Here is a 25,733-nt window from a genome sequence, read left to right as displayed (position 1 = left end):
AGGTACATTTTTTTGTTAAAAAAACATCTGTATCTATATGTAAAAGGTTTTCAGCTCTCTCTACATGCATTAGAATATCAAGGAATTTACATTTGGAAAAATGTACTTTGTCTTCATGAAATTTGTGTTTCCTCACACTGAACTTTCTGTTACAAGTCAGCAATGACAAGAAAAGTTGAACTGTTCGTCTGAGATCATAAAGTATGTCTGTAAAGATAAATATAAAAAGATGAATATGTACCATAAATGATACTCACAGTGATAAAAAAAAGAGGCTGTAATTGTTTCGGACTCATTAAAAGCTGCCTTGCTTTGTGATTTCTCGTGAATGTTGTTGGTTCAGACTCTTCTCTTTTGTTCAGGCTTACTGTGTCAGTCCAATAAAAGGTGAGAACAGCCTCAGAACAGAAGACTGCAGCAACCAGTCCATTAAAAGTGGTAAAGTTAGAATTGTGAGGTTTCTCAAAGTTCCTCTAAGAGTTTATTGATCTACAGCACAAAGTATCTATGAAACATTTATCTAAGGGTCAGACACACAGAAAGCATAATTACATTATTGAATTACAACATATCTACTTTGTACCAGTGATTAATTAAACAAATGTGTGAGAGTGAAACTCACACATCTTTAAAACAACTTGAAAGTTGACTTTTCCCCATGTGAGAAATGGTCAGAGGAGATCATTTTCTCAAACAAACTGCTTTGTGGTCGAGTATCCCTGTAAAATCAAACCATTTTCAAACCCCCGACTGAATTCAACTGAACCACTATTAGACAGCAACACAAAATGGCTGCGGCAAAAATGCCCGCAGATGGGAACTCTGACATCAAAAGAAAAAGTAAAGGATTTTTACAGTCTAATAATGCACAAATGGACTCGGCATGAACTCTCCTGCTCCACTCAATAAAATTCATTAAGACTGGGAGAGATGGGGAGAGCGAGGCAGACAGAAGGAGAGACAGATAGACTGGCAGAAGCAGAGAGAGAGAGAGAGAGAGAGAGAGAGAGAGAGAGAGAGAGAGAGAGAGAGAGAGAGAGAGAGAGAGAGAGAGAGTTGTGTTTTAATAATTCCTGGTGGTCATTTGTACACGATCAATAACAACCCCTCCAACTCCAAGACACGAGCAGCCGATCGGCACTGTAGGAGAGCAATAGATCAGGCTGATTAATCAATAACCATTTAGCTGGGTGGAGAGGGGAAACAACTTCAGAACAATGAACTATCAAATACACATTAATACCCCCCGTCAGGCTGTCTACCTGCTTCTGTGCTTGTCTGAGGGTTTTATCCGTCTATTAATCGGCCGTGCCTGTCTGTCTCTCGGCGAGGCATCTCTCTGTTAATCTATGTCTCTCTGCCTGTCTCACTGCCTGTGCCACTGTTTTCGTCAACAGCACAGGTTTAGATGAAGATCTTCAATAAACAAGAGCCATCTGTACGTCTGTATTCGCTGCCATCTCTCTCTCCTCCTCCTCTCTTGTTCAGTCTCTCTTTTTTTTTTTCTTTTTTTTTTACAGGTATATTTTTTTTATTCTCACTCTTAAACACAGCTGGCAGTCAGTGGGCCGCTCCGACATCACACCTCCTACTGGCACAGCTGCTTGCCGATGCAGTCTCACACTCACACACACACACACACACACACACACACACACACACACACACACACACACACACACACACACACACACACTTCACACACTCCAGATGGTGTATCTACTCAGTGTTTTAGTAAAAGGATTAAAAGGTATCATTTAGCTAAAATTGAGTTTCATAGAGGAAATACAATTGTTCAGTTTAACGCCCCTGCTGAGACTGCAATATTGGCTTTTCCCTCCTCAAGTTCCGACGATTAGGATTGTTTTTTATCTGATCATAGCGTCACTTGTTCATTAAATATCTCAGGACAAGTCAATCAATATGTTAGTTTTACCCAAGGGTTGGCCTGTGGGGATGGAAGGTAGTGGAGTGCAGCGTCTTTTTATTACACTACGAGTTGCCAAAGTTATTCAATACATAAACTATCTACAGTTATGATGTTGATACTGTACAATGTCTGATGTGTCCTATAATCACCTTAAATAACTTCATGACAGTGATACCAAAACCTAATATAGTGAAAAATACGTATATTTTTGGAATATACAATGAGGCACCATCATACTAGGCTTTAAAGCGAGCCTATGTGGCTTCACCTGAACAGCTGGAGCAACTCTTTGTATATAGTGAATTGAGCGCGAGTGTGCTTTATTGTTAATGAGACCAACTTTTAATTTGTTAAAGAATGAATGTGTTTCTTTTACCAGGCGCCTCATAGTGGCACTGTAAAAATACATTTACTACGGGTCTTAAATATACTAATATCAATACCAATTAAGTAATTTATTAATCACGTTTCCATTTTACATTCCGGGACGAACAGTGACTCAAACTACAGCAACATTACAACATTTACTCACGCTGGCAGTTTTTCGCGATGACGGCATCTCCGTAGTAACCGTCCGCGCAACTGCCGCAAGACGTGCTGCCGTAACCTTGACGACAACGCAGACACTGGCCCGTGATTGGATCACAGCTGCCCGGTGTGGATAGGTCCAGGTTGTCATTGCAATCACAGGGCTGGCAGGATCCCCCTGGCACAGCGGGCTGGCCGTAGTACCCGTTGGAACATCTAGGGGGCAGCGGAGAGACACAGACACAGAGTGATGATGCTGTTTCACATTGGATGCACTGTAAACGTGATCTGCTGCCTGGAACGTGTTGAACTGTGAATAAAAAGAGGATATTTGGAATATTTTGATGGTTCTTGTTTTGATTTGGCGTCACAAATTGCAGAAGCATTTCAACACAGACAGCTGCATGCTATATAAAGGTCTATGCAGGGTTTCTGACTATGTTGAAGTGGTAGCATCATACGCTCACACTCCAGGCAAAAGTGGCCAAAATAAGATTTTTTTTTTTTTTGTGCATATGTGACTTATGAGATCTGTTCTTTTCATTTCCCTCATGACAGTGAGAACAGCACAAATCACATGGAATCTGATCTTTTCAATGGAGGTAGTCAGTAGAGGGACAGTGAGGCGTTAGTATTTGGAGCTACAGGACTGTGACCAGTTCACACTATAATCTGATATTGGCCAAATTTAAAAAAAAAGAATAATGTGAACAGCCAAACAAAAAAAAAATCCACTAAGGCTTGCAGTCTGAAAGTAACAAAAAGACACAAATCTGCCACTTTAAGAATGACTGGACTTTAACTGTTACTGCACAAAACTTCCTCCAAGTTTCTCCTTTTTTTCCAAACAAAAACTTATATAATCTGAAAGATGTAAAATCATGTAGTGCCTTTAAAGCCCCTCAACATTTGATCACCATCCCATCTGGTGTGCTTTCAAGTCGTAGCAAGAAGATCCTTTTATTCCTGTCCTCAGAATACATTTTTTGGGGTTGGGATAATACTGCATCAGGTCTTCTTGAAAGAGTGGGTAGTTCCATAATATCTATTGAAAATACAGTTTTGCTCTCCTTTCATGTAGCAAATAATACTGTAAGAAAATTCACAGTGGCTCGGTTTCTCTTTTCTTTCTTTTGTATCTAACAACTCTCAGATTCCAGCAGGTAAATATTAGCACAATATTGTTTACCTTTGTTTGCAGCTTGTATGACAAGAACATACTGATCCCCAAATACAAGATCACTAATTACAGCCGGTCTCATCCCACAAGAGCTGGCAACCAATATCCAATCACAGAATAAACAAGCAATGAAGCTCATCCAGCGGAGTCCACGGGAATCATCAGCATTGTTACGGGTGTGTCTTTGACCAGTGAGACTGCTCCGCTCAAGGCTGTTGTATAATTCATATTAAACACGCACTCACATCACACAATCACACACACACACACACACACACACACACACACACACACACAAACAGACAGACATTAACTCAAAGATATACACACAGAGAGCCGCAGGGCAACAGAGCCAAACCAAACATCAACAAATATGAAATGAAAGTTTAGAAAAATAAGCTTTTAAAAAAAGATAGATATTTAATGTCTTCAGGCAGTTAGTTCCAAAACGGTTTATTTCAGCATGTCCAGGTTTTTCCCAGAAAAAATATTTCCTGAACTTAACTACTATTTTAATGCAAGAAACTGAAATACTGCTCCTCCTCATGTGATGCAATGATGTACATCATCGTCTTATTCTTATTTGTCCATACACTACTTTTTACCTCTTGAAATGTATATTATTTGTGTTCAGTGAAAGGCAAACATGATGTGGATTTAAAAAAAATACTTTCATTATGTTATGTTGTTGAAATCTTTATGTTTAGTGAACAAATAAGTTCAAAAAATCCTCTTGATTTGTATCATTTATGGAACCAAAAATGTAAAATCATTGTTGGCACCCTTGTGCAAGGACAGGGACTCATACATGTGTGAACTGTTACACTATTCCAAGAGTTTCATTTCTGCTTTTATGCCTGTTTTGTTTGATTAATAATAAGAGGAAGTCTGGATGCTGCGAATTACATTGACCTGAAAGTGCTGCGCCGTGTCAAGAGCCACTGAAACCAAATAAAACAGGACTAAGCTGAAATAAAGCTCTACAGGCTAAAAAGGGAATTGAGATGAAAGAGGCGAGAGAGAGTGAATAGAGGAGAGGAGAGAGAGGGGGAAAGGTCTTCACATTGAAAAGAGAATTGAATTTAGAGAGGTGGGAAAGAAAGGAGAGAGAGAGAGAAAGAGAGTCAAGAGCAGCCAGCCATTATTACCACTGACCCTCACTGGTACTCAATAGAACTGGTTTATTAGCTTCTGTGTGTGTGTGTGTGTGTGTGTGTGTGTGTGTGTGTGTGTGTGTGTGTGTGTGTGTGTGTGTGTGTGTGCATGTTGCTGAAGTGTGAGTGTGTGTATCTGTGTGTAGCACTACAAGCACATTCTTCTAGACAAGTGGAGAATCATACTGGCAGCAATCTCACTCCATGATAGGAGGGAGAAGTGTGTGTTTGTATTTAGTTATATTTGTAAGATTCATTCACTATTTCATGTTTCTATTCTGTTCTATAACTTTACATACTGTGTGTGTGTGTGTGTGTGTGTGTGTGTGTGTGTGTGTGTGTGTGTGTGTGTGTGTGTGTGTGTGTGTAGTCACTTAGGCTTGAAGAGGAAGTGAAGGTATTTTTAGTTGAGAGTCTCGAATGTTTGAAGTAGATGGGGGGGGTCAGACACCTGGTCAAAGTCTTCAGAGTGTACAGGAAACGGACGGCGAGCACAGCTGGTAGAGTTACGGGGGGGAAGAGAGGGTTGGGATCCTAAAAGATATCTTCTTTTATTTTTAGTGTTATTAACGGGGAGTTGGTGCCAGGGGAAGACATGCTCTGCTCCTCCCTCGTACACTTTCTTTTTTTTTTTTCATAACTTTCAAAGCATTTTAAGATCGACTCGCTCTCTCTGAGTGCTACTGTATATTTCCTGTTGAAAGCAGGAATTGGGGCAAGTCATTTTTAGAAGGTAAAATGGGACTTTCATATAAATAAACATCTTGAAGTTATTTCGCAATTTACTTATAAATGCATGTGCATTACAGCAGGGAAATGAGATCAAATAATGTCTAGTTTTTGTTTCAGTATGAATAACTTTGACAATGTCCAATAGTCAACACTGCTGCCACTTGAGGCTGCCAAAGCACAACGTTCCATCATGCAGGTTTAAATCTCAATACATTCAAATTACAATCGTGACTTGCTGCATTCAGTCAGTTAGCGGAGCTATGGAAGTATCAGCACTTTATTCACAAAACAGCCATTTCTAATTTCTTTCTCTCCCTTTCTCTCTATATTGAAGTCCTTAAAGTAATAAACTCAAAGAGTTTCATTTAAATACTGTCTGTTAAGTCACTATCTATTGCTTATGAACATTAAGCCTATGACCCATTGATGAAAGCAATGTCATTTGCAGCATTACGAACCGAGTGTCTGTGGTGACATTAGCTGGAATTCCCGACACTGTTTAGATCTCTGGGATGTGAGATTAAAAAAAAAACACACCTGCAATTACCGCTTATCGCCATAAGATCTAAGATCTTCCAGATTGTAACTGTAACCTTCTTTAACAGAACTAGAAGGGTGCACTCAGTAGAGTACAGATCAGCCAGATGTGTCTGCAATGACCACTAATGTGTTTAATGTGTGGGTAGCAATGGGCTAAACCCCGCCCCCCCCCCCCTCCCTCCCACCCGCCTTGAAAGAAGATCTCATTACTGAAGAGGTGCCCGATCACTCAGACTTGACCTAACGTGACTGTCATTTTAAAGGTCGGTGACGTTAATATGACCACGAATAATAACATTCAAAATAATCACAACCATCCCCAGTGCTTACTGGTCTCTTCTAGATGAAAGACTGATCAATGGAGTGCCTCATATGAGTCACGAAACACAAATGTGTAAAATCTGAAATGCCTTTAATTAAAGGCCAATTACATCTGGATATACTGGCCAACCCTTGATATCACTAAAAAAAAAAATGCTTATAACTCTAAATGTTTTAGCGGACTTACCAGTAAATTCTAAAGGGCTGTTTATGGATAGGAAATTGAAAAGCAGAATTGCTTTGCAGTGAGTCTATTAGCATCGAGGGAAGGGAGCATCTTATTTTGTTTAAGCCCATAATACAGACAAATTGGCGCATTACAATTAATTACCATTAGCAGCAACAAAAGCACTGCAGATAATGAAGTGTGATGGCAGTGAGTGCATTGCAGGTATCAATTAGAGTAAAAGAACAAAAAACAACCAACTGCTGATTACCTCTTTAATACCGTTTTTGTAATAAGATATTATTTTACATTATGTCGGCTCCTATATGCTCTGAGTCAATGCAAGCCTCTCTTTTTTTTTTCTTTTTTTTCTCCTTTTTGTTTACCAGCTGTCGTCTCTCTGTGACTGGAGGCACCATACGGCATCCGAGCAGCACAAGAACGTACATACACAGAGGCATTCTGTATATTCAAAGACACACACACACACACACACACACACACACACACACACACACACGTATATATTTGGAACACAATCTCCCTAAAACAAACACTACCATCTTAATTAAGAAAAGGTGTCTCTGATGATGCCGTCTGATCATTATCTGGGCTTTATCCCATCAGGTTCCATTAGAACACACATTCTCGCTCACGGATGGACATGGGAGGACTTCAGAAAGAAGGTCAGAGCAGAGCAGTGACATTGTACTGGTTGGGTGAGAGACAAGGTACAAAAAAATAAAAAATAGACTCATAATGAGTTTGTTTTCCACTGGCAAATGATGTTTATAAAAAGACTAAGAGGCAGACAGCGAGATTGTGCTGTGGACAGCATGGCGAGGCATGTAGACTATGCATGGCAGCGAGCTGAGGTCCCTGTGAGCCCCGTGTCCACCAGCAGCTCTCTTTTTAACTGGCAACACACAACGGAGGCCTGGATAATGGGCAACTGAACACCTGTTTGAAGCACAATGATTAATCCTTGAGAATAACATTCCTATTATAGTTGTCAATTTAGATACCATAAAATAGAAATTTAACTTGTAACCAGTTCATGAAAGCATTTCCATTTTCTACGCTCAACGAGGAAAACGGACACCTCGCACAGAAGGCCACAATTCTACAGAAATTCTGACTTCAGTCAGAGGGAATTCAAGGTTGAACACATCATAGTAGAAGGACTATGATCCAGCGCTTGGCACACTATTAATGTTGCCTTCAATGCCAACCATGGAAGAATCAAGACAACGCTTTGAAGAGAGAAATATGTGTCTCTCACGAATGCAAAAGAAGCATAAAGAGTTGTTTCTATGGAGTCACCATCAGATGTTATTGTTTTAATGAATAGCTTCTGACTTAGCGATAGTGAAAGTGGTACATATACACTGTACTTGGTACCTTTCTGACAAACACAGAAGACCTTCAAACAGTACAAAAAAATCATTCCTCTTTCGCCCGGATACATTTGAACTGTACGAGGTCACTTACTCATTTCTGCAGTAAAGCACAAAGAAAACATTACTAAAACGTATCAAGCCGTTTGACCTCACACTGCACACCTCAGCTCACACATTTCAATAACACACTGCAGAGCTACAAGGTTTATTAACTTGACTGCAACACTTTTGCACAGTAATTACAACAAGAACTATGTTTTTCAAAATGGAATATATAATATAATATATAAGAAATATACAGAATGCTAACTGATAATTCAGCTGTGGGCAGTTTTGGCTCAACTGTGTTTCAGTGAGCCTGCATGGTAAAAAGACTATATTTACTCAGTCCGCGTCACCACATGGCAGCACAGCCTCGAGTTTTAACAAGACTAGCATCCAGAGAGACTTCTCATTAGTCCTGGGCTGGTAAAGAAGCTCACAGCCAATGGAACAAGAATGTCACTTAGCTAATAAATGTGCTGCGGACAGAAAGCTAGATGGACAATGAGACAGAGAGCACTCAAACATGGCCAATAAGCAGCAGTTTCTGTTGTCATTTGAGAGTTTTCCAAGTAGTTATTTTTTTTTTTAGGAATGATTCAAAATGATTGCTTTCGAAATTGTAAAAAGGTAAAAAAAAAAAAGATAGTTCTGTTCTGATGCTGCAGTTAGGTCATGAAACATAAGTTCTTTAAATACTGGTACGATATAAAGAAGATCTGGACTCACAAGACTTGTGCATCTCTGGTCAGAACTGCTTTTTCGTTGTACTAGTACCTGTACTCTGTACAATGACAATAAAGTTGAATCTGAATCTGAATCTGAAGACTTAAGGACGTGCAGTTCTAGGTTTTGATAAACATTTAAGTATTTAGTGAATAATGAACTTATAGACACTTTTAAATTAAGCGTGTAGCCAGTAAATTCAACATAACTGCATGAAGTTTAAGCATAATTGTGTTTTAATCAGTGTGTAACTTTTAATGTTCAGTGTGTGTGTGTGTGTGTGTGTGTGTGTGTGTGTGTGTGTGTGTGTGTGTGTGTGTGTGTGTTACCTGTCACATCGCGGTCCTGTGTATTCAGGCTGGCACCGGTCGCACAGCAACTCCCCTTCTTCACCTAGGTGGCAGGTGGGGCTGAAACTGTCGTCGTTGCCAGGACGATGTTGTTGTTGTTGTTTTTGTTGAAGTTGTTGATGTATTCGGTAGCGTTGTCCCAGTGTGCAGAGAGGGAGGAGGAAGAGGAGGAAGAGGAGAGGACAGAGGCGAGTTAAGGCCATTGTTTGTGTCCTCACACACACACCTGTGTCCCTACTTTCACTTTACAATCTTCCCATTCACACTTTGTGACACACACACACACACACACACACACTTCTGTACTTCCACACACTCCTGAAAATGAAAACACTCTTTCTCTCTACGAACTGTAACTTCAATGAACTGAGAGAGAGAGAGAGAGAGAGAGAGAGAGAGAGAGAGCAGGAAAGAGTAAAACGATAGTCTCTCACCCTCGTTTTGTCACCCTCCCACTTCCATAAACTATAGATAGTTCTGCTGGCTCGGGTTCCAGGACCCAGACTGACTCACTGGCTGACTGACTGGTTGGCTCGCTAACTGCAAGCTGGCTCACTGTGTTACAAATAAACTTATTTGGCCGGTGCATGTGAACATCAAAAAAGCTGTAAAAAAAACCATTTAAGTCTTGGGTTATAATTGTACCTATAGTAGGAGGTTTAATAAAACCAGCTATAATCAAGGTGCTGTAGAACCAACTTTCAAAGTCAAATGTCTCCCAAAACAAACCCTAATGTATACAATTGTATGTAATGAGACATCACTGCTGCTGCAAAAACAACAACTTCTTAGCTGCATTATGTCTTTCATACCTATACAGTACTTACATGAACATTGTTAACTTGTATAACCATCCAACCATCCAAATATCACCATAAAGCACATTTAAACATTGCCTAAAACAGCCTTTTATAACCAGGAATATAAACAGTATTAGATTGCTAGATAAGTTTAATGGCTGAGCTTTTTAGTATTCTATTCTGATATATCAGGTCACGCTTGGCAACACAATCCCAACCTACAAAATATCAAATGAGTAGAAAAGGCGTGATTCATAACTGAGACACAACCGGAAATCACTTGGAAAGAGCCTCTGCCAAGGCGGCACAATCATCCAAATGAGTTACTCTAATAATAGAAGTCGTTTGAATCTTTTAATCTACATCTGCTCCAGATCTACATCAAAAGACAAATAATAATAGACAATCATAGCCGCATTTTTGGAGCATATCGAAATCCTGGGAGAATTAAGACTTTTTGCAAGGATTCATTCGGCAAATGTCAAGTGACAAAGACTAAAACCACAAAATGACTGTTTGTTATGTTGCTGCAGCGTCACCTATACTTAAAACAAGACAAAGTTGAGTGGGTTTGCCCATACTTGACATTGTTTAAAAGGACCTTCAAGAAGTAATCGAGTGTAACCAATGGACTGCTGTGCTTCCACCTGGAGAAGATGTCAGCGTTTGTGTGTTTCATTTTATTTTGAAGGTGTATATAGGTGTCTTTCTGATAGGTTTGATAAGAATCCAAGCGATTGAGATCAAATTTATGTGTAAAATGCAACAGTATTTTCCATCCTTTGGACATTATTCATTAGCTGCTTTTCTTTTTATTGAATTTTTAGGAGATACTTGATGTAACTTGAACACCCGCGATTTGTGACTATGAAGCAGCCTCAGCATGATAAAAGCTTTTAAATACCTTAAATTACTTGTGGGAGGCCTGAGTTTCTACTGTGTTAATTCTTCTAGCCACAGTTGTGTTGATTCTGCCAACGGTGATGACATTTCCACCCACAGGGATGATGTTTCTCCACTTATACTGATGCCTCTACCTGTGGTGATGATATTTCTATTCATGTCATCACAATTATATTCGTTCCCACGGTGACGAAGCCTCGATTTGCGGTGATATTCCTGAAAAGACGGGAAAATGTAGTCCGAGTGTCAGAGGAGAGGAGAGGGGAACATTATGAAGAGACGGGTCGAAGAGTGAGAAAAGGGGCCACAGAGTCAGAGGGGTCACCAGTGGTGCATTGAAGTGTTTGGTTTAAAATGGATAACGACTACAGGAATTTGACTACCTGTTGGAAATATTGAAAAAAATAATAATTAAAGAAAGAGAGACTGGGTGGTTACCCTAACCCTAACTGTGGTGAACATAGTTTTTAAAAATCAAAATCAAAGAGTAAATCTGTGTAGACATAATTGATTAAGGCTTTTATGGATAAATGACCAAGAATCTTTATATAAATTTCTCTGAAATCTGTTCTGTAGATTTAGATCTAATGGACAGACAAATAGACAGACTAAAAAAAAAAGCGTTGCTGTAAATAAAGAGGAACAGCACTCCACGGCTAAACTGATTTCTAACGATTCGCTGTAAATCGCCATCGTCCTTCCCATTCTCAAACTAATGTGGACACCACTTTAAACATTACGGCTAACTGGAGCAGTCTGACTGGCCGGCTGGCTATTTGAGCGATTGGCTACGGTGAACGTAAGGGACTAGATGGCTATTTGAGGGGCTGGAAGGCACGGCACCTTCAAGCTATTATTACTGCAGGGGGCTTTAGGGGGAGGTAGGGAAGGGGGGGAGGTGAGAGACAGAGAGAGTTGTGTCTTTCTTTAGCTCTGAGAATTTTGGACATGACGTGTCATGTCTGCCTGAAGATTCCCAGCTGCTGCTGCCTGTGTGAATGTGTGTGTATATGTGTGTGTGTGTGTGTGTGTGTGTGTGTGTGTGTGTGTGTGTGTGTGTGTGTGTGTGTGTGTGTGTGTGCCCATGCTGGTGACATCTGTGCACCAAACACACAGCATCTCTCTGGTCATCTGTGATAGCAGAAATAGAGATAAATATCCAATTTAACCAATGTGTATATGTTGTTTGTACATCAAATTAACTTTCTATTAAAAAAAACTTCCAACAAGGTATTCTGATATCCACCATATAGTCAAATCTGTAACAAATAATAACATTGTTGGAGCATTATCTGCAGGTGTGATTCCTATTATTGGTTGTTGAATTTTAGTTTTAGTCAGTTTACTGCCAACTAAGCAACATCCCAAGTACCAGTTGAATTACTGTCATGTACTACTCTTTGTACTTTGGATTTCTTGTGTACGTTGACTAGATTCATTGCTGTACTATACTTCCTAGATTTAAAGGGTAACTTTGGTAATTTACAAACTGGATCCTATTGTCCTGTGTTTGTGTCTATAATGGGTTCATCAGCTTTGAAATTGACCCAGTATTGAGCAGGAGCACTACAGTCGTGCAGTTACTCACTGTAAATATGAATCAACTAAAAGTGCTTTCTTTTTTCACTGACAGGCTCGGATAGTTCCATAATGTCTGACAACATTATTGAAAGGACGCTACAGAGAAATACAACGTTGTTCTTCCCTTTAGTTTGACCCGGTCTGTTTGTTATTGTGTCTGTCCAAGTCTTGCTCAAAGAGAAGTCTCGTTCTGAAATATTTTATTCCTCTGAAGGGTCCTTATCCTTAATCCTGTCAGACACTTATAAAAACAAGCTGTTGTGGAAAAAACAAGCACTTTTAGTGGAAGTAGCATTGCACTCTCACTCTGGACCAATTCAAAAAATCTGAATAATCAAGAATACAACATCTACTAATTGGACCTCGCTGTGAGACTGTTTTGTCAACCACTGTTTCCAAGTTTAAAGTTGATCAGGGTTAATAATAACCTTCTGCTGGGCCAGCACAGGACAGGACAGGCACTGGACATAACAGCAGCGGGGGGGCAGTGATAAGATGACTTCTGCTTGGCACAGGTGGACCGAGATGCAATGAAGTCGAAAAGCTCTTTCTTCTGGGTCTACGTGATTCCTGGATGAACCATCAGGTGAGAGGCCCGAACACATGCCTCTCAAGTGGGCTGCTTCAACAGCAGATAGCAGATTTCATTATATTTTCAGCAGATACCTGCTGTTACTTTGAACAACCGTGATTTGAGACTGTGAAGCAGGAACAGCACGGGTGGGTTTTTTTAATACCTTAATTACTTGCATGAGACTTGAGTTTCTACTGTGTTAAGTTTTCTAGCTGCAGTTGTCTTGATTCTGCCAACAATGATGACATTTCTACCCACAGGGATGATGTTTCGCCACTTAAATTGATGCTTCTACTGTACCTGTGGAGATGATTTCTCTATTCATGTCGTTACAATTATATCCGTGCCCGCAGTGATGAAGCCTCAGTTTTTGACGATATCCTTTAGGGACAAAAGCGTGTAGCCCGAGTTTCAAGAGAGGAGACGAGAACATGATGAAGAGACGGGTCAAAAAAGAGAGAATAGGGGCCACAGTGCTGAGGGGTCAGCAGTGATAGATTGAAGTGTTTGATTAAACTGTGTCCCCATGGCACCATTAACCCCAGTGTCTTCATAACCTACTTGTTACTCGGAAGATTGAGTGGGCAGGGGCAGGGCTGACAGTCCGCAGGTGACCCTCGGGTGGCGTTGCCATAATAACCAGGTAGGCAGGAGTCACAGTGTGGGCCTGTGGTGCGGTGGGAGCAGTCCTGGAAGAGATGCAGAGGTTAAAGTCATTTATATCAGGAAAATAAATAAAGTGATTGTAAAAAAAAAAAAGGAGTTAACCTTAGTGTCATCTTTCCGCATTGATGGAAATCTCAACACCCCATTGTGTATTGAATCAAACTTTACGCAAGAAGATAAGAAAGCACTAAATGTGTGGGTCTTCTTTTCAAATGTTCTTTAGGTTAGTCAGTAAAGTGGTCTTTTCTTTTTCTATATATTGTTTTTTTTTTTAAAAACCTCTCAAAAATGATAACTTTACATCATCTTTAGTGTAATGTGCTAAACACAGACAGGTATAACTGAATAATGAGCCACAAATTGAGTTTTAGTTGATCCCAAATGTAGGATGCACGTTTATGACCGTGAATAAAAGAATAGAACCAAAGAGTTAACAACAGACCTGCTCTATGAGAGTAATTCATGTTTCATTTTGCTAGAGGTTGGTAAAACTAAGGGTCACGGCTCTGCGATAAGACGAACAGACACTTGGTGACACAACAAAACTGTTGCTATTAAATAAAGCTGTCGCATCAAATCATTGTCAAGCAGCAGGAGGAACAATGCCAACGAGGTCAAGGTTAATGATATGGTTCAGGATTAACATCACATTGTGTTTCCATAGTAACCAAGCACATATGACCCACAGGTACATCGTCAACCGAAGACTTTTTCACAACAATGTTCCTCAGAATCCTGTTTGAGTATTGGTGAATATCTTTTTATTTTAGTATTACTTGTTGAATATTATTTTAGATTATTAGTCTTTCTTCTGTGACTGGTGTATTATTGGTCTTTTCTCTTTGTGAACAAATGTAATTCAATATGAAAATAAAACCAACAATACTACGAGTCCAGTTTTCTGTATTTAGATGTTTCGGTTTAAGATCATTTTACTACTTACTGTAAAATGAAATTGTGTTACTCCCACTGTGGAAATCAGGTTGTCCTTTATTTTCATTTCTGGGCCGACAAATCCCTGTTTTTATAAGTTCAGCTCCAACAAGAGTTGATATCATGTAGCTGTTGTGTGTGAATCTACATGTTTGTGTGTGTGTTTGCGTTCCAAATCATTTCCTTTACAGATGAAATGTCTCTTCGCTGCTGTAACACATGGCCACAGCAGCATCAGTCAGTCATTCAACTACAGCCAGATAACAGGGGAAGGAATGTGTGTCCATCTGTCTGTCTTCCTGTCACTGTGTATGGACATGTCAGTGTTTGTGTGTGTGTGTGTGTGTGTGTGTGTGTGTGTGTGTGTGTGTGTGTGTGTGTGTGTGTGTGTGCGTGTGTGTGTGCATGTGAGGGAGGGAGAAACATCCTGCTCATCTGTCTGTCTTTGTCTGGAGTGTGTGTGTGTTCTCTCTCTGACATATCCCAGCATCCTCCTCATCTATAATAAAACACAACATGATAATACAAAACCCACAGCTCTATGTGTGTGTGTGTGTGTGTGTGTGTGTGTGTGTGTGTGTGTGTGTGTGTGTGTGTGTGTGTGCGCGTGTGTGTTTGTGTGTGTGCGTTTGTGTACTGGTGTGTGTATATTTAGTTTGATGCTAAATGACAGCTTAAGCCTGAGGCAATGTGTAGACTGAGGAGTGACAATGTGTGTGTGCAGAATGATGCACATGAGCAGGTGGGCATGTGTGTGTGTGTGTGTGTGTGTGTGTGTGTGTGTGTGTGTGTGTGTGTGTGTGTGTGTGTGTGTCTCTACACTATACTTAAATGTGTATGTAAATTGTTTGGGTGAAGCCAGGGTGCAAGTCTTTTCACCTGCAGTTCCACTGATGGCCACTAGATGGTGAATTAAATAGTATTGGTGAAGTGATTTCTAACTTCACTATTAAAAATGCAGTCAGTGTATATTTTTTAACATAAGACATCATGGTTTCAGTGAACCATAAATTCTTCTCTGATTTGTGTTTTGAGCATGAACTGATATTGAGAGTCATTTTTAAGCTTCTGCAGGATATCCACACCGGGTAGCGACTGTTTTGCTGTCTTTGCTAGTAGTGATCTAAAGACATTACTACATTTTCCTACAGTTAATGGAATGATGATGAATTGGGTTGACAGCTTCATGAATTAAAGGGAAATTACAGTGAATGTAGAATACAATCACCATACAGGCAACACTCTAAAATGACACTGCTGTAATAAAAGATATATAAAAATATACCATTTTGGTTTTATCTTTTGACGTTCTGTAAACTCTGTAAAAGTGATAAAGCCTTTTCGTGAAAGTCTTTACATTTGCTGCCCTCGAAACTGGAAAAAGAGACGCTTTTGATTTTTTTTTTTGGCTTACCAATTAAGAGTACATCAGAGTATATCAGTTCAGTGTGATTTCGAGCACTGATTGAAAAAAGTATCCTAATCGACTTATTGATCGTCTTACCAGGCAGTGTCCGGTGAGCTCGTGGCATTGAGACGCGTGTCCATGGCAATGACAAGCTTCACACACACCGTTGTACAGATTCCCGTTAACCCTCCGAAACCCGGGAACACACGTCTGAAACACACACACACACACACGCACACACACACACACACACACACACACAGACAGTTAGAAACAAAGAAGGACAGTCTTTAAGCTGCTGTGGAGTGTTTACCCTGTGATCCTTTGATTAGCACCTTGTATGTGTGTGTGTGTGTGTGTGTGTGTGTGTGTGTGTGGGTGTGTGGGTTTGTGTGTGCATTATTTGTGTTACACTGTGAATGCTTCTGTGTGTGGTTATGTCTGTTCGTATGCTTGAGTTTAAAAAACCCAATGTGTGTATGAGCGTTTGTGTGTCAGTCAAGATTAGAACAACAGTAAGTCAGCTGCATTCTGAAACCAAACACTGGTTTGACGTTCAGCTTTGCTTAAGAGCCTTTCAAAGAAAACTGTGGCTGATCCTTTAATCAATCACGGAATACTTAATGTAGCACATTTAAGAATCAGGTATACTGAAGTCCAAATAAAATGAATCATACTGATGTAGCTCATTTGCTTAAAATATCAAAGAAATCCTGCTGACAAAGTGTACCACAGGTATTTATTCCTAAAAACAAATCTCCCTATTGGATTGAAAATGAACTTGCAAAGACTTAAGATGTGCTTGAAATATACAGTATTTAGTTTATGTTGTACCTCATACCATTGCATTATTGTTATATTAATACCTTCCTGCAAAATTGACTGAAAACAGTACTTTTTCATCACTTGCAGACAATGTGATTGTTGAGTTTAATTTGAAAAAGACTATTAATAAATCCGTCCGATCTAATCTGTAAAAGAAAGTAGCTCATGACATTTTACAGTCAAAATATCTCGGTTACATTTTTTTGGGCTTCATGGTACTGATGTACCTTTTTACCAAGACCGTTTTCTATTGATTATTGTAGAGTAAGGGTTAAAGTCGCAGAAGGAGTGTGTGTGTGTGTGTGTGTGTGTGTGTGTGTGTGTGTGTGTGTGTGTGTGTGTGTGTGTGTGTGTGTCTGTGTTTACCTCACAGGAAGTTCCAGCATATCCAGGAGGACAAGAGCAGCTCTCTACAGCTGATGCTTTGCTCTCTCCTCTGGCAGAGGGATTAGCTACCTGCATTGACAATGAGTAGAGTCTACACACACACACACACACACACACACACACACACACACACACACACACACACACACACACAAGTAGTTATATAGTTGTATAGTTAAACATGTGCCTTCACTTAGTTCATTCTCTCACTCAGAATTTCCTCTAAGACAACATAGATTCACCAAAAACTGCCACCTTCATGTTTAGGTTACAGAAGGTTAAGAAGGGTTATTCACAGGCTGAAAGGAAGAGCTGCCTGACAGACTCAACTCTGGGCAAGTTTTCATGAAGCGAAAACCAATATTTCATTTCTAAAGCTGGTGAGAGTTTATATTTCTTGCTACGAATCCATACTTAACATGTTAAGTTTTGGAGCATTGTGTAATGGCTGTGTGAAGTTTAAAGGTCTGAAGCGTGTGAGTGTAGGTTTTTTAAGTGTTTCTACCTGTACACAGCGCTGGGTTCTGTGCTATAAGAAGCTCGCACCATCACTCTGGTCACATTGGTCAACACAGACAGGAAATCCCTCCGGCTAATCGGCTGCGCGCTCTCTGAAACCAGGAAATTCTCTGGAAGGAGAACGATGCGATTGGTGCTTGGCGAGGACGGGTACACTGGCTGGCCAAACCGTCTGTCAATAACTTTGATCCCGCCTCCCTGGAAGAGAAAGAAGAAAACATTTTTAATTGAATTTTTATTTTGGTTTCCTTTTTTTGTTGAAGTTCAGACAGTGGCTATCCTCCACATCATGAATACAGTTTGAAAAAAAGAGCATAGGAGTGATTGATGTGTCATGAGCTGCAGTTCCTATTGACATTTAGAATGGACTGAATTCAAAGTGAATTGAGAGGCCTGGTATCTGACTATCTCTTGTTGAGAACAGATCAATGGTATATAGCGGCTAACGCAGAGTGACAACTACTGATGGAGAGAGAGAGAGAGAGAGAACTTACCATGCCAATAAACCGTTAAATAAAAACTGGCTGAAAGAGAGGAGATGGAAGAAGATAGAAGGAGACAGGGAGCGGTAGCAGGGCCGAGATGCAGAGAGGTACGGAAAGAAAGAAAGAGACAAAGAAAAGATGCAGATTGACAACAAAAAAAAAAGACAAAGTCACCTCAGAGAAAATACTTTTCATGAAGTGTCTGAAAGGCTCTTACTGTCTATCTTTTATTGTCTCGCTTCTTTAAAAAATCCCATGATTTCCTTCAAATAGGGGTCACAGATACGTAGTTTAATTGTGAAAAAGGATAGGTAACTTCCCACAGCAGCTGGGCACCAACGTTTCAAGCAAACATTACTAACAGGAGGAAAAGTACATTTGTTGGGGACTATTTTCAGCTGCGGATTAATAAACATGTGTTGAGAATCACTGAGCGGCAGTACATCAGGCTCTGGCAACACACACAATACTTGTTAGTAGGATCTATTAAATGTTACGTTTTGGTCTTTTTGTGTTATTTACACGAGAGACGTTGACAGAAACCAGACAGAGTTATGATCATTTTATTTGTTTCCATTTCTTTGAATCTGTTTGTAGATACTTCTGGAAGACGCATCTTGTGCTACTGCCATAAGAACATATGCGTGAGCATTAAAATAGAATTTGGACACAAAATAAAGTTTTCATCCGCTGTTTAAAGCAAAAATGAGAAACTTCAGATGCAGTACATTTGTTGTTGTTATTGCTGTCATGAAAGGCTCGGTATTTCATTTTTTTTTTAACTCTGCCGATGGAGGGCTGATAGAGTAGGCTGTATTGGGACAAAGACATTGCAATCAACAAAGCCGTACGGACAAACAAAGACAGAGAGATTATTGTCTATTCAGATCCCACATATTTGCAACCAAGGCTTCACAAAACCACGCACACAAACAATATCACAACTTGTTGCAGATATGCAGAGAGTAAACAGTGGGGGGGGGGGGGGGGGGGGACAAAAAAGGCTGAAGAGAGACAGCGAAGTGAGAGAAAGCGGGTTGACAATGTGTAGGTGGTTGATTATCATCATCATTTGGGGAGGCTTTTTGTTGACAGGGACGACACTTGTCCTCCTCTCCTCCCAGTCTGTCGATCTGACTGACACTTCTCTAAATAACACAAGTTCATTGGTCCGTGACTATCCATCTCACAGTTTTCCTCATTTCCTTTTTCCCTTCTGTTCATCTACTTCCCTTCCTTCTACACTTCCTTCCTCCCTGTTGATTTCCATGTTTTTTTTCCTCTGTTTCTTTCCTTCCTTCCTTCCTTCCTCCCTCTTCTCTCTTCGTTCTTTCTTCCTTGACTTGCCATCTATCTTTCTTCCTCCTTACTTTAGTCTTTCCTTTCTCTTTCATTTTCTTCCTCCTTGCCCTTGTTCCTTCTGTCCTTCCTTGTTTCATTCTGTCTTCCTTATGTCTCTCTGTTTCATCTTGTCCTTTCTTCTTTCCTTCCTTCTTCCTTTCTCCTTCCTTACACATTTGTTTCCATCTTACCTTTCCTTCTTCCCATTCTATCGTCCTTTGTTTCTGCATATGTGTGTGCATTGCTGTGGCACGTGCACACATGAAAGTCATAATATATATGTTTTGCATTTGTGTCCATATTTAACCCTAGAATCACATCTCTACAGAATACTTATTTATCTTTTAATTATTTTGCAGTCAGTGCATTAGAAGTGGATTCCCACATGTTATTGCAGCTCATTACAGATTTTTTTCAAACTATTCTAATTAAAACTTCCTCTTCATTAACATGTCATTGGTAGAAAGTTGTGTGTGTGAAATAGCAGGATAATTTCTGCAGCTCTGGTACACAGTGAACATGCGCTTGTGCACGCGCACACACACACACACACACACACACACACACACACACACACACACAATGTTGTTTAGTGATGTAGGAGATATAAACAGTTAACTAATAGTGTTGCTGCTTTGCTTATTGCTGCCATACATCATATTGCAACCTGCTCATTATAAAGAGAGGGGAAGAGATACTCTATCTGCATCTTTTATTGCCAAGTTCAGCATATATCTGCCAGCTGCAGTGTAGCTGCTTTTGTGTGTGTGTGTGTGTGTGTGTGTGTGTGTGTGTGTGTGTGTGTCTGCTTTTAACAGCTTGTATTTGCTGCTTCATTTAGTGGTCTTCACTGGTGCAAAAGTCAATGGCTTAGGGAAAAGATAAATAATGCAGCTGACACAAATACATAAACACATAGAGATTCTCACTTGTGTTCATGTGGGTTTCCTCTGGTTGTGTCAATGCCCCCCCCCCCTTACCAAGGTGCTGCCCAGAGAACTGAAACTTATCCCAGGTCTCTACACTGCCCACTGTTCCTCAGGAATCTCTGACATTTACAGACTGGCCTTAGCAAAAGCACACCTTTACAAATACTGTATAAAATAGTACATACAGGTAGATGTATTGTTAGAACGTTCTTCATTTGTGTTTAATATAGAAGCATGCCAATGCTCTATGATGTCTTTGTGCATGTTTGAAAACGTACCTCAATGATTAGGTCAGGTTGTGAGGTCACTCTTATGGCCATTTGTTCTTGTTGGTCTGTAGTATAAGACACAGTGTAGACCAAACTCCCTCCATATGCTGAAAGCTGAAGACAAGACAGAAACAGAGGTAAGATTAGTAAGTTCATGTTATTTGCAAAATCAAAAACATAACCTAAACATAAATAATAGCAGAATTTCGGCAAATTATTGACGTGTTGAAAGTGACAATTTGAGGATGGTAAACGGTTTGTTTAAATATTGTTTAACAGTAGCACAAATAGAGAATAGAAAAAAATGTCAGCAATAACTAACTAAGTTAGTTCCACAGCAATATCTCTGTCACTAGTCACCATAAGCTACTGGTCATCCCAGACCAGGTAAGGCTGTAGCAGCAAAACCCATGAGTGTACTGAAATGAGCAAGGGTGGATTTTACAGCTCATTAATTGAACTAATCAAGAGGGTGTCTGTGTTATTTCTTCAGTCAAAAGTTACATAGTCTCACTTTAAAGGAGGACGCATCAATATTTGCTACACTCCGTACCAACCTGTGAGGATTCAGAAGGCAAGTGAAACCAAAAGAAACCAAGAAACCAGGAAAAGAAAATGCATTAATCTCGTTTGTTGGATGTCAATGATGCAAACATGTGTGTTGGTAACGCTGAACGCAAACATACAACCTTTGTTTGCAAGAAATCTTCCATCTTTAGCTAGTACAGTAATAACGGTAATAAGATAAGACAAAAAGAAAACAGGAACTAGTTTGCAAGAAAACACATGCAAACACACAATATTATTATGTCATTATATATTCATATATATTCATACAATGGTAGCTAATGTACAACCAAGGTGTCTGGCCACCTGTGCATACTAAAAGGCTTTGGCCCATTCAGAGTATTTTACAAACGCGTCTCTTTCCGAAACATTTTTCTGCAGCAAGCACACTGGCTAGTCAAAAAAGAGTCTCTGAAATCCTAATCGGAAATAAGAAATTATTATTATGTATTGTGTATTTTGTTTCAAAACATTTTAGATTTTTAAGTTGTACATACTGCATGAAATGAACTACTGTTTGATTTTGTAGATACTTTGTGATGAATGTGACAAAAGCATCACATGTACGCCGATTATTTATTTATTTATTATTTATTTTATTATCTATGTCAAGGAAGCACCACTACTGTACCAAATACAGAAACACAAAACCACAATAACAATACAAATAAAAGTATATTTCTATATAAATGAAAATATATTTAAAAATGTTTCAAAAGTGGGGAGAACAAGAATATGCTACAATCGTTGTTGTCTTGCGTGTTTCGGTGCAGTGTTTCTGTCGAGTCTACAGAATGAGCTTTCGCTGGAGAAGTGCTGCCTCGGCATGATCCTGAAATTTATTATTCTGCTCCAACCTGAACAGTAATGGGTGGGAGAGCGAGATAATAATGCCACCATAAAAACACAGAGAGGGGGACATTGAGGAAGAGGGGGGGAGAGAGAGAGAGAGAGAGACAAAGAAATAGAGCCTGAGACAGACAGACAGAGAGAGAGAGAGAGAGAGAGAGAGAGAGAGAGAGAGAGAGAGAGAGAGAGAGAGACAGAGAGAGAGAGAAAGAGAGACAAAGAGAGAGAGCGAGAGAGAGAGAGAGAGAGAGAGAGAGAGAGAGAGAGAGAGAGAGAGAGAGAGACAAAGAAATAGAGCTTGAGACAGACAGACAGACAGACAGACAGACAGACAGACAGACAGAGAGAGAGAGAGAGAGAGAGAGAGAGAGGGAGTAAGAGGTGAGCTTAATGCCTCTATAAACCTCTTCCATTCTACATCATTACTCTCGGTCCTTAAACCGGGAGGAGGAATCACCCATTTCACAGCTGACTGAAAATACACACACACACACACATACACACACACACACCATAGCAGGCGTGGAGGTGTACTTGGTTGGACGTTTTATTGACTAACACTTATTTTTCATCTAACCCCATTTGCTGATTTGGTCTCCAGAAGACAGTAAAATCGTGGTTTAAACCAACACGACGCAGCCCACACAGATCACTTGTGCTGCTCGACCTCCTTCACCATTCACACGAAGAGTGAGTCTCCTATACAGAACATAACTGTGTAGGTTGGTATAGATTGGTTCCACTGCAACACAACAGCAGCGTGATGAAAGCAAAAAGTCACCAAAGAAGACGATGTATTACAGACGCTCTCCAGAGCCGCAGTGTTTGTGTAACAGCAACAGCACTGTGCATTATATGACGTGCATTGTGACAGTGGACCATATCTTGACCATAATCCTCAATTCAAGTATATATTTGTATTACAGTCAATAAAACTATAGATATCTGTGTGCGTTTTTTAAAGTCTTTGGGCTTTAAATGAAAACTTTCTTAAACCTTTTCTTAAATTAGTTGATTTGTTAACAATTTTGGGCTGTGAGTACAACAAATGTGTTAGCAAACAGTTGCCTTTTTCCCATGTCCAGAACACACGGAAAAACATTAACATTCATTTGGAGTTCTGTTTCCAGCCACCTGGCGAATGGAAGTCCTATATTCACTCTTTTAGCTTTGCTTTGGTCTCCACCAACTCCTAAGAGAAATATCTGGTTCTTGAGCAGCTAAATGCGCTGCTATATGTTCGCCATAGTTGCTAACTTCGCCCATCCACTTGCTGCTCGATGCTGAGCGGGTAGAGTACACAAGGTTTTAAGAGCTTTTATGTTGAAAACAGCTGCTTACTGCAGCTGGAAATGAGGTTAATGAGAGTGGCGAGACTCAAACAAAACAGGCCGTAAAACACTGAGTAGAAAGACCAGAAGGCTTTGTGCAGAGGTGGGTAACAACCTAGATGATATAATTCAAATTTAGATAAAAAAAACACCTAAAGGTTGCGGTCTATAGGTGCTTTAATTTATTAACAGGTGAGAAGAGGTCTTGCATAAAAAGTTGATTCAAATGTTGTATCCTTGTTTGCTTATTATTTTCCCTTTATTAATATCAGTAAAGGTTTTTAAAAAAAAAAGTTGTTTGATTTTCATTTGTCCCACTGTAGCAGTCATTCTCAGTGCAAAGCCAACTAGCAACACCTTGTCACAGGCTCCTTTGAACAGTTTAAGAGTGGCTTCCCTCCACAGTGCTTATCTTTTGGACATTGTTGTATAGTCTACACTGGATTGTACAAGAATGAAGGTAAGATGGATACATAGTACAAGACATCATTTTGAAGAAGAAGTAGGGTTTTGTTCTTCTATCCCATTCCTTATACATCTCATGACCACTAAGAAATGTCCGGTGAGGCGGAGAAGTGGTGGTTTAAGGCTGTAAGTGCTTAAGAGAGCTGAGTTGCATGTTTTATTCTTGTTTGTATTTTTACTGCTGTTGTGTTCGGTAACCAACCAGCGGCAAAATAATTATGAAGTAGAAGATGAGGCTTCTGTCTTGTGTAATCTCAAGAACACTTCTAACTGATGGAACTTGTGCTACTTGTGTGGAAGTGTTTCTTTCGCACACCTGAATTTAGTAATTGACGTCACTGAAACTCATTTCAGTGACGCCATCCACTCAACCTGGACAATAATCAAAGCTTCAGTCGTGGCAACCTAATGACCCAGCTCCACCTTGGGGGACAGAAAATAAAAGAAATACGACACAGGAACGAGAAAAGACCAACAGAATAGCACAGCAGGAGAGGGAAATTATGGGGAGTAGAAACGAAGGAACAATAAACACTCAGCCCACAAAGCTACAATAGATCTGTCAGATCCCCCTGAGAGCTCCCTAAGCGTCTTATTAACTCTATCAGTGGGCAGAATATCATTTAAGAACAGTTTTGTCGTGGCCATGGGTCATTCAGATGAATATGTGGTGGCAAGAAAAGCAAAATAATCTCATATCACAACAGTAATATTTACTGAAGAAAAGAAATGAACAAAATAGATTGAATGAATGGGAAACTTGTGCTTTAGTGGTCCTGCTGCAGTGTATTTTTTTTTTGTATGCTGCAATACGAATTTCCGTTTCAGTGACATAAATGTTCGTATTGTACATGTTCAAATGTCCATTTTATTCCCTGGAAATTCAAGGACTTCTCATCCATGGTTGCTTCAAAGTTGAGTATCACGATTTATGGATTGGAATTCCTTAAAATTGCTCAGAAAATGAAAAAAAAAACTTTGGAGATGTACAAGAAAAGGTTCAGTACTAAAATGTAACGAAACAGTCATCGTCGGAAGTCATGGCAACACTTAAAAGTAAAAGCTATTAGTGCGCAACTTTCTTTTGTGCCTGCCACCTGCTAGTTTCTTCAGAGGAATGTGTTTGCCCATCTGCATTTGTACGCCTGCTTGCTGTCAGTTTTTGGAGTACAAAAGCAACCGACGCTCTCTTCAGGAGATTGGGCAGAGAGAGAGAGAGAGAGAGAGAGAGAGAGAGAGAGAGAGAGAGAGAGAGAGAGAGAGAGAGAGAGAGAGAGAGGGGGACAAAGGAAATCATCCTTCAGGAAATGAAAACCAGATTGTCACAAAGGCTTCAGAAAACAAACTACCCTCAAAATGACACACAAACACGTGCAGACAAACACAGGAACACACACAAAAAACAAGCGAAACAAAGACATGCACACAGAGAAACTTAAAGATATAAACACACACACACACACCTAGGTGGCCTTTATGATGCCTGTGGTTGTGTGCAATTGGTATCGGGAGTTTTCACTCTATTTATTTACCGGTTACACACACACACACACACACACACACACACACGTACACACGGACTGTTGTTGTTCCTAGCAGTAGGTCAGATTGGCTCCAGATGGACCAATAGATGGTGGAATGCTCAACAACATACGACCCAACTGACCTTCTGTGTGTGTGCGTGATATATGTTGGCAAAAAGAAAAGAAAGTCCTTGTCGGAAGAAAGTAACAAGATCCAGTCATAGTATTGTTCGGTTGTATATCTTCGAGCAGAGCCTCTGTGAAGAATGGCTTTGGTGTGTGTGCTGCTTCACGCCTTTTGGTGGGAGA

At 40.0% G+C, this 25,733-nt stretch overlaps 1 protein-coding gene across 1 annotated transcript in view; it reads right to left on the bottom strand.

The window, feature by feature from the left end:
* The window catches only part of lama2 (laminin, alpha 2), a 145,915-nt gene that overhangs the window by 80,134 nt on the left and 40,048 nt on the right, over nt 1-25,733 (bottom strand). Inside the window, exons 15-21 of the mRNA XM_068709206.1 lie at nt 20,699-20,803; nt 17,652-17,863; nt 17,126-17,237; nt 16,031-16,144; nt 13,489-13,616; nt 9,049-9,135; nt 2,463-2,674 (exon numbers count right to left, since the gene is read on the bottom strand). Coding sequence (XP_068565307.1) covers nt 2,463-2,674; nt 9,049-9,135; nt 13,489-13,616; nt 16,031-16,144; nt 17,126-17,237; nt 17,652-17,863; nt 20,699-20,803 — 970 coding nt within the window. The remainder of the gene's footprint in view (nt 1-2,462; nt 2,675-9,048; nt 9,136-13,488; nt 13,617-16,030; nt 16,145-17,125; nt 17,238-17,651; nt 17,864-20,698; nt 20,804-25,733) is intronic.

The sequence above is a fragment of the Cebidichthys violaceus genome, unplaced genomic scaffold (assembly GCF_023349555.1).
Source record: "Cebidichthys violaceus isolate CVI_PGR_0920_01 unplaced genomic scaffold, fCebVio1.0.p SCAF_14, whole genome shotgun sequence".
Taxonomy (NCBI): domain Eukaryota; kingdom Metazoa; phylum Chordata; class Actinopteri; order Perciformes; family Stichaeidae; genus Cebidichthys; species Cebidichthys violaceus.
The sequence above is the reverse complement of the archived record's forward strand: the minus strand, read 5'-3'. Positions and strand labels throughout refer to the sequence as shown.